Below are 8,082 nucleotides of genomic sequence, written 5' to 3'. Positions count from 1 at the left end.
CGTCCCGGCTCGAGGACGTCTCGCCCATGAAGATCTTGAGAATTCATAAGCATTTAGTATCTCATGATCCATATCAATAGTTTCTTAGTCCAATCAAACTACTGGACGTAGAGGGCACATACAAGCACATTCCCCCCCCTTCCGGGTGGCAGGGGGTTCGCTTAGGGTCCTAGCCCCGGACGGAGCCGCCATAAAAGAGGTTGTGGGGCTTATACACCCTGTCACCCGCACGCTAATGCGACAGCAATACTTATTTCAGAACTGGTAGACCGCAAGGGTTCAAAGGTTTCTCATTCGAGTTGTAGCTCGCCTCGGCCTGCTCAAGTAATAATTCCATCGCCAATCGTATGCAACGACCCAGACCGATGAACAGAAAATGACATGGGGTCCCGGCACTGTATTGATGATCCTTCCCGAAATGAACATGAACATGCACGGTTGAGCAATGGTGAGCTGAAGGGCTTGTTGTTATTTCAAAAGGGATTGATCCCCAAGTCAAAGGAGGAAAGGAAAGGTTTTATCCAAAGAACCGCTTCAGATGCGCCAAAACCTTGAGGTGGAAGCCTATGCGAAGCCCAACAGTCCACTAAACTCTTGCACGAAGCAGAGCTGCTTTGAGCTCAATGTTTACTCGCAATGATATTGAAAGCCAAGATCCAGGCCCCCTCTCAACTGCTGCAGAGGACGATACGGGAACAGGAGACGGAAACGAAAGCAGGCCTGCCGAACACAGCGCACCTTTGGGAAGGGAACGATCTCGTTTGATCCCTCACACCGACAAACTCACGGCGTTCCGAACCATCCTTGGAATCAGCGAAGCTCCGACTCTCACGGCCACAGCGTATTTTCGCCGACCCGCATCAAACATTGGAATCTACGCACGCATTGTCAACTCTGAAGCCACCTCAAAACAGCAATATAAGATTTTTTCTTTCCTCATCAATGGATGTCTGGGACTTCAGATTGTCGTGGCAGCAGCGTTGACGGCACTGGGCGCCGCCGATGGCCCACGGGCGCTCGTTACTTTATTCGGTGCCTTCAACTAGGCCTCGGATGGGTGCGGGTTCAACCCGCAAAAAACGGGTTGGGTGCGGGTTCTTGGCAAACCCAAACCCAACCCCACCCGCCGGTTTGCGGGTGGGGTTGGGGTGGGAAGCCAATATTTCAAAACCCCACCCCAACCCCACCCGCACGCCAAGAAACCCCGCCCCAACCCCACCCCATGCCAAGAAACCTTGGGGAACCGCGGGGTGGGGTTTTCTGCGGGTTTAGCCCCAACCGCAAGATGGGTTGGGTTTCTTGGCATAACTAGAGGTACGATCCGGTTGTAGGATAGAATAGGGGATTAAATATAGTAGTCATATGTGGTAGTCAAGTGTGGTAGTCAAGGGAAAGAAATTAATTTCATTCAAAAGTACTCTAATAGAAGAAAACCTATCTATAACCTATTCCGCTTCGAACGGTCTTGAGGTTCACTTGCCATAGTACTACTTCGTGTCCTCTTTGCTACTCCAGCTGTATCGTAATCTTCACCTAACTCATCTAGTGTCTCGTCTGGTTCCCCTAGACCATCGCTCTGATCAGCGTCCCTCCTATCTTCCCCAGTATTAGGATCGCTATCCCTCCCGTCATCCTCAACATCATCCTCACTATCTTCACCGTCGCTGATCAAATGAATTTCCCCTTCACCCGTCGCGCGCAGGATACTATTAGTATGCCTCTTACGAGTGTCCGATTCTATAACCAGTGTGTCTAGCGTAGACGTATCAGCATCACCGATATCACCTAGCTCTTCCTCCAGCTCTTGGAGACGCTCGGATTCTATCTGAAAGTCAAGCTTCAACCTCGCCTTGGCCACCATGATCGCCTCGAGTGTTTCACTCTTATACTCCCGATTGAACTCTGACTGACAGCGAGCAAGGAAAAATAGGCGCTCGACGCCAACGGATGCTGCCGGAGAACAAAGGTAGTCGCGAGCCATCCGAGCAACTGTTGGGTAGGCTATGTAGTTTCCATTCTCGCGCCAAGCTTCGAGAGGTTCAATATTGTTTGACGAGCCTATATTAAAAGATTAGTAAGAGATCGGAGTATGAATAAAGGGGAATATGTACTTACAAGAGTCAAAATATCTTGCTAGCTCGTCCATTGATCGAGAGTTTGAACCCTCGGTGGGCTGAACATCTTGATGCAACCGTTGACGCACATAGTCAATTCCGCGTGTATAAGCTGCTCCCTCTTCTGATTGGGTTGGGTTGTCAACCTTGTAGTGTTCCTCCCAATGATCCCGCAGTCTCCCCATGTAGACTGTTCGGTAATTTTGTCCCCGGTTATTAGCCCTCCCTTTCCAAGCCGATGAAGTGAAAGCAGTATTTCGTGTCCTAGGACTGAGTAGGAAAGAGAACGCGTATGCTTCATCAAGAGCTGTAAAAACACTAGTCCTGCTATAGTACTTCTTCAACTTCTCTACGGCATTCACCAAGCTCTCCTTGAGGCTAATCTTCCACGAAGCATGCTTCTTCTTAAGTCTATCGATCGTAGATTCAAGATGGCCGAATGTAGTATCGTAGATCGTGTAGACTCTGTGGATTGATGGGGACGACGATCTGCCAATTGACTGCGTAAATGCATTTAGTGGAGCGGTCATATCAATAAGGTATTCGATGATATCCCATTGTTGAGGATCGAGGGCCATCGACTGCTTCGAAACCTGACGCCAGTAACGGTCAAGGGGTTGGCGAAGAATGCGGAGTCGAACAAGCATCTGCGTAGTCGAGTCCCATCGTGTTTTGACGTCTTGTAGTGGACGCAGGGGTTGCCGGAGCAGGCTAACCCAGAAGAGCTCCTGTTTGTCCAGGGTCGGGTGTTCCTGGTCGATAAGCTCCTGCTGGATCTTAAGAAAATCTCTCAGTCGTTTCTCCGATGCCACAATGTGTTTAGCGGTCTGTCGAGCCTAGACTATATTAGTAATGACTACCACATTGACTACCACATTTTACAAGGAGTAGAGACTCACCTTCCAAAGTGTAATTGGCACCGCCCCATACGACGCAATTGCGCGCTGCTCCCTCACAAACTCCTTTTCATCCCAGTTTCGGATAATCTCCGAATTCTCCGCCACGCACTTGAGGCCTTTGAGGAGTTCTCCCTGGACCAGCTGAATAACATGGGAGATACAAGGGATTGATACGACCGGGTCTAAGCTTCCATGTGACGACAACAGAAATTTCAACTCGTCGTTGATAGACGCGACCATCGTGCCATTTGACGAAGCATTGTCTGCAGTGATTGAGCGTAGACGGTCAGTAATTCGAAACTTGAGTAGTGTCTGCATGATCATCTCCGCTAGGTCCCGACCGGAATGCCTAGCCTCAGTTGGCGTGAACGCTAAAAGCGCCTCATGCCATTTCATGTCCGTCGAGGTCCAATAGGCGAGAATTCCAAGATAGCCTGTACGGCCAGACTTTGCGGACCAGCCATCGACCGCGAGACCAATTTTCTGTTTGATGCTATCAGGGTGGGCAAGATCATCCCGAGTTGCCTTCGTCGCGGATTCATAGAGAGTGAAGATCCGATTCCGCAGACTCTTTGGGTTACTAAATGGTGGTTCAGTAGTCGTTAGGCAGAGATAGGACCGCTGGACTTCAGGATCCTCGAAGAAGTTCATAGGGATACCCCGAGAAACAATCATTCGAGCCAGACAATCCAAGAAATGCTTCGAGGTAACCCGTTGTCCCTCAAGGAATTGGGCAGCTCGGGTCCTATCAACTCTAGCCTAAACTCTATTAGGGAAAGTGTATATACTAGTTCATATAGTAGTCTCTTACCTTGCGCCTTGGATCGGTAATATCGTGAAATGTCAACTGGGTTAGGCCCTTGTTATCAGCTTTCTGCATACAATTTCCTGACCGAAGGTGCGCCTTCATTGTCGAATTGCCAGTACGTGATCCGAGACTGCCGTCTAGCCTCTCAGTGATTACAGCTGGGTGGCCCCCAACAAAACCACAGCGGATACAATGGATCTTAACAACCCCTGTAGCAGACTCGGCGATTTCTTCGAAGTAGGACCAGTAATCAGAACGAACCACTTTTCTATCCCACGTTGGCTTAAACCGCTTGTCAGGGTCTCTAGCCTTGTTCCTAAGGCAGAATTGGGTTCTCTTCCACCAATCGTCAAACGGCGCGGGGTTATCTCGGTCAACAACATAATATGTCGTGTTTTTGATCGTATACTGCCGGAGACCATCGACACCGATTCCGTCGGACGATTCGATCGCAGACCTTGCTTCGGTAAAGCTTGACTGGGGCTCAGTCGGCTCTGAATCAGTGTATAAAGAGGCCATCTTAGAAATAGAGTAAAAGACAGGTTTAAGTAATGATAAAAAGTGGTAGTCAGTGTGGTAGTCAGTATGGCAGTAATGTATTATCGTGATTGAAGTACTTAATAGAATATTATCAATTCATCACAGGAAATGGGTTGAAGCAGAATGTATATTAATTCCTGGTCCACCAGCCCCCCATATTCTGCCCGAATCCGTTATTCATATGCTGCAGAACTATGTCTGCGAAGGGCGTACTAGTCGGTGTGGTAGTCAATGTTCCAGCCTATCAATCGAATAGCTAGATGCCTTGTCACATCCTCCTTTTCCAAATAGCGTTCCCTCGCTCACCGTTAGGGCGGAGCGATAGCAAGTATCCATCTCCGATCATCGCATCTCTATCAATTGGACAGTCGATGCGGTAGGCGTCAGGGGGGGCTTCGCAGTTCCCAGGCGGTTTAAAGACGAGTTTAAAACCATCATACATCATGGCAGCCGTCTTCGAGTCGCTAATCTTAGAAAGTCCCCATCTTTCATCGTTATCAGGCGCATCCCACAAGCAAGCCGGGAAGGGGAATTCATATTGGTATCGACCAGCCCAAGCGAGGAACCCAATTAAAATGCCTCTCTCGTGTCGATCCTTGAAAATTTGGTGCGCAAAAGGCGCCGTTGAGAAAGTGGCGCTCTGGTTCTGATTTAAAATGTCAAATAAGCCGAAAAGAGACTACCACGCTGACTACCGCATTAAACTTACGAGAAAATATCGAATCGCGAAGGGGAGCTTCGGCCATACGAGGTGAAGATCTAAATGACCCTTCGAGTAGAACGCCGGAGATGACAGCCAGTCGTCCAACGCCGGGGCATTACGAACTATCCACTCAAGTTCTGCGCAATCTTGGTCTTCGGCGTTTAAGCCGAAAGATTGCCAATCTGCTCGGATCAGCCTTTGCAGTTCGGCACTCGATCGCTAAATGCGGTTAGTATAGGACTACCACATAAACTACCACACTTACCAAAATCTCCACGGTGTCTACCAGAAGCCATAGCTTTCCAAGGCTAAGCCGACCGTCTAAAGTTCTCGCTCGGTTGATAGCTCGGCTCTTATATAGAACCGCCTTTCGTGCTCGTTGCCATCGTTTGGTAAAGCGACGCCATTCTCCCAATTCGATCCGATTATAGAAATCATATTTGGCAACAGTTCGCTTGTATTCCGCCCAGAACCTGAAATCCGTCGAATTAAATGTTGGCGGGAGGGGCATACTGTTTAGGATTTCGAAATCCTGATCGACCGAAGTTTCCATATCTTCATGGAGATCTTCCCAATCGCTATCGTTATCGGCATCGGGATAGAGCTTATTGAGAAATAACTTTGGGTCCTGCGCAGTCCTAGTCGTCGCAGGGACCGCCGCAAGGGGATGGAGCGAGTGATGGACTCCACGATTAATCCTAGATTAGTTAGTAAAAATACTAGTTACCACATTGACTGGTACACATAACTGACCTTTCGTTGGTCACTTGTTCGACCGCTACACGAAGTAGCTCTTGTCGCTTGTCGGTCCCACTCGACCTGAAATTTGGTAACAGCGCTATAGCTGCCCGTGCGCGCGATACCGCAGTCTGATCAGCCTTTTTGCGGTTCTCATATTCGACGCGACTTGCATCCCGGGCATCCCGACGCTTTCGCTCGCGAGCTGTATTCGCATTGGTAGAGAGATCGGCCACCGCCTTCCGCTTAGCCGTCATTGTCGTCTCGTTAAGACTGCCGGTCACTGGATCATGGGATAGGTGAAGCTAGCAGAAAGTTAGTTATTGAGATTCTCACTTTTGAAATATTAATAACTCTTACAATCTTGTAACTAGCATGGAAAATAATCAAGATTGGGAGGCGTTAGGGTAAGGGGAAGAAAGTTTCATTAAGAGGAAAGTTTTGTTTTGGTAAAGGTTTTGTTTGGGGGATAGTTTATTTTGGTTAGGTTTTCATAAGTGAAGTGAAATACGAAGAAATTCAAAACACTTAGAAATCTCGATATTTTCGTTAACTCACCCGTTTTTCTTCCTTTTATAACATAACTCGACTACCACGAATACTACCGCACTTCGAATGCAGTAGTAAGCTTAAATCTTGTAGAATTAAGCTCGCAGGACGGTTAGCCACTTGAATGTCACTTTCGACATTAATTTTCACTTCTTACTAATTTTTATATATCCTAGGAGATCTCCCATCTTGAGGAAATTGCTCTTGGTGACCACCACAAGTACTACCACGCTGAGATTACTTCGTTTGGTCGAAAACGATCAAGATTTGCCAGAGTTATTGGTAAAAAGGACTTGGAATTATTTTCAGAAGTGATAACCTGGTGAGAAACCTTACCTTTACTCATAACAACGTCGACTAACCAACAACCTAGTCCTCTCTCTTTACCTTCCTTTTTCTCCTCCATACCTAGCCTTCTCTACAACCGAAACCTAACAAACAATACGGTCATAACTCTACCAACGATTCGACGAATAACCATGCCATCTCAAAACCGCCCCCCCGGCGGAAAGCACACTCCTGGCAGAAAGCGCCCCCCAGCCAGGAAACGGTCTACGAATTCGAGAAAGCCTGTAAGGAAGACGAAGACTGGCGCATACTTCAAACGTCCTGGCAGTAAGTTTCTGTGTAGTAGTCGGTGTAGTAGTAGCTAAACCTCTAAGTGTCTGTGCTTCGAGAGATCAAGCAGTTGGCAAAATCAACCGAACTGCTGATTCCGAAATTGCCATTTGCTCGACTTGTGCGCGAGATCTCAGGTGACTTCAATTACGATGGAGGGTATCGTTTCCAGAGGTCTGCGCTCGAGGCGCTCCAAGAAGCATCAGAAGCATACCTTGTAAAGCTTTTTGAGAGTATGTTTTTATTTACTTCCTCCTGACTACCACATAACTAACACACCGTAGATTCCAACCTCTGTGCCATCCATGCCAAGCGCGTAACTCTCCAGGCGAAGGATATCGAGCTGGTGGAAAGGTTGTGCGACGGGTCTTTCATTTCGGTTAGGAAGCACGCTCGAAAGTAAAACGTGAAGGTAAGGTCTGAATCCTACCATGATTATATAAACTAATATATTTTAGTTATGGCTTAACGTATATCATGAGTTATGGGTGTCAATGGATGGCGTTTTTATAATTCTCCAATTTGTCAGTTAAGGCGAATAACAAGTCGCAGGTTTGGGTATACGATGGGTGAGTGAGCATCGTATACTCTTAGATTAATGATCCTGCTTAATGCGCCGGATAAACTTCTATAGCCAGAATTAAATAGAAAGCTTCCTACTTACATTTTATACCGCGTGACTAAACTACCATATCTGACTACCACATCTGACTACCACATCTTCTATATGCTACTAGCTAGCTAGTTCCCCACATGGGCCTCGCAGAGAGGCCTGACGGGCGTATGAATCTCTCTCTCTATATGCTACTAGCCTAATCTAGTCTAAAGCCCTTTTAATAATGCCAAGAAACCCATCAGATGCGCCAAGAAACCCAACCCATCTTGCGGTTGGGGTTGAACCCGCAGAAAACCCCACCCCGCGGTTCCCCCAAGGTTTCTTGGCATGGGGTGGGGTTGGGTTTGTCCCTGGTTGCCTGCGGGTGGGGTTGGGTTTGGGTTGCTTGGCATGCGGGTGGGGTTGGGTTGGGAATCCAGGTTTGGAGAACCCCACCCCACCCCACCCGCACGCCAAGAGAACCCCAACCCAACCCACCCGCACCCATCCGAGGCCTA

General features: G+C 48.1%; 3 protein-coding genes across 3 annotated transcripts; 2 read left to right on the top strand and 1 right to left on the bottom strand.

Annotated features, from left to right (window-relative positions):
* Positions 1-309: 309 nt before the first annotated feature.
* Positions 310-1,419, top strand: P152DRAFT_485916 (uncharacterized protein). The gene has a single exon (XM_033682077.1). It carries the CDS (start codon positions 624-626, stop codon positions 1,044-1,046), a length of 423 nt encoding a protein of 140 aa, XP_033529485.1. The 5' UTR covers positions 310-623; the 3' UTR covers positions 1,047-1,419.
* A 3,066-nt stretch (positions 1,420-4,485) lies between these two features.
* P152DRAFT_463136 (uncharacterized protein) lies at positions 4,486-6,291 on the bottom strand. Its single transcript, XM_033680477.1, has 5 exons — positions 6,163-6,291; positions 5,818-6,107; positions 5,330-5,762; positions 5,071-5,283; positions 4,486-5,007 (listed from the first exon to the last, which is right to left on the bottom strand). The coding sequence occupies exons 2-5, from the start codon at positions 6,057-6,059 to the stop codon at positions 4,630-4,632; spliced, it is 1,266 nt and encodes a 421-aa protein (XP_033529484.1). The 5' UTR covers positions 6,060-6,107; positions 6,163-6,291; the 3' UTR covers positions 4,486-4,629.
* A 45-nt stretch (positions 6,292-6,336) lies between these two features.
* Positions 6,337-7,624, top strand: P152DRAFT_463135 (histone-fold-containing protein). Its single transcript, XM_033680476.1, has 6 exons — positions 6,337-6,462; positions 6,528-6,673; positions 6,725-6,966; positions 7,014-7,202; positions 7,254-7,381; positions 7,428-7,624. The coding sequence occupies exons 3-5, from the start codon at positions 6,831-6,833 to the stop codon at positions 7,370-7,372; spliced, it is 444 nt and encodes a 147-aa protein (XP_033529483.1). The 5' UTR covers positions 6,337-6,462; positions 6,528-6,673; positions 6,725-6,830; the 3' UTR covers positions 7,373-7,381; positions 7,428-7,624.
* The last annotated feature ends 458 nt before the right edge of the window (positions 7,625-8,082 follow it).

Source organism: Eremomyces bilateralis (genome assembly GCF_010015585.1).
Source record: "Eremomyces bilateralis CBS 781.70 unplaced genomic scaffold P152scaffold_64, whole genome shotgun sequence".
In the NCBI taxonomy this organism is placed as follows: Eukaryota; Fungi; Ascomycota; class Dothideomycetes; order Eremomycetales; family Eremomycetaceae; genus Eremomyces; species Eremomyces bilateralis.
The sequence above is the reverse complement of the archived record's forward strand: the minus strand, read 5'-3'. Positions and strand labels throughout refer to the sequence as shown.

Bases quoted from the DNA above. Each gene is read 5' to 3' on its own strand.
- P152DRAFT_485916 (XM_033682077.1), top strand. From the start codon at position 624: ATGTTTACTCGCAATGATATTGAAAGCCAAGATCCAGGCCCCCTCTCA.
- P152DRAFT_463136 (XM_033680477.1), bottom strand. From the start codon at position 6,059: ATGACGGCTAAGCGGAAGGCGGTGGCCGATCTCTCTACCAATGCGAAT. The intron at 5,763-5,817 runs GTCAGTTATGTG...TAACTAATCTAG, and splicing joins GAACAAGTGACCAACGAAAG to GATTAATCGTGGAGTCCATC. The intron at 5,008-5,070 runs GTAAGTTTAATG...ATTTTAAATCAG, and splicing joins TCGCGATTCGATATTTTCTC to AACCAGAGCGCCACTTTCTC.
- P152DRAFT_463135 (XM_033680476.1), top strand. From the start codon at position 6,831: ATGCCATCTCAAAACCGCCCCCCCGGCGGAAAGCACACTCCTGGCAGA. The intron at 6,967-7,013 runs GTAAGTTTCTGT...TAAACCTCTAAG, and splicing joins ATACTTCAAACGTCCTGGCA to TGTCTGTGCTTCGAGAGATC. The intron at 7,203-7,253 runs GTATGTTTTTAT...AACACACCGTAG, and splicing joins CCTTGTAAAGCTTTTTGAGA to ATTCCAACCTCTGTGCCATC.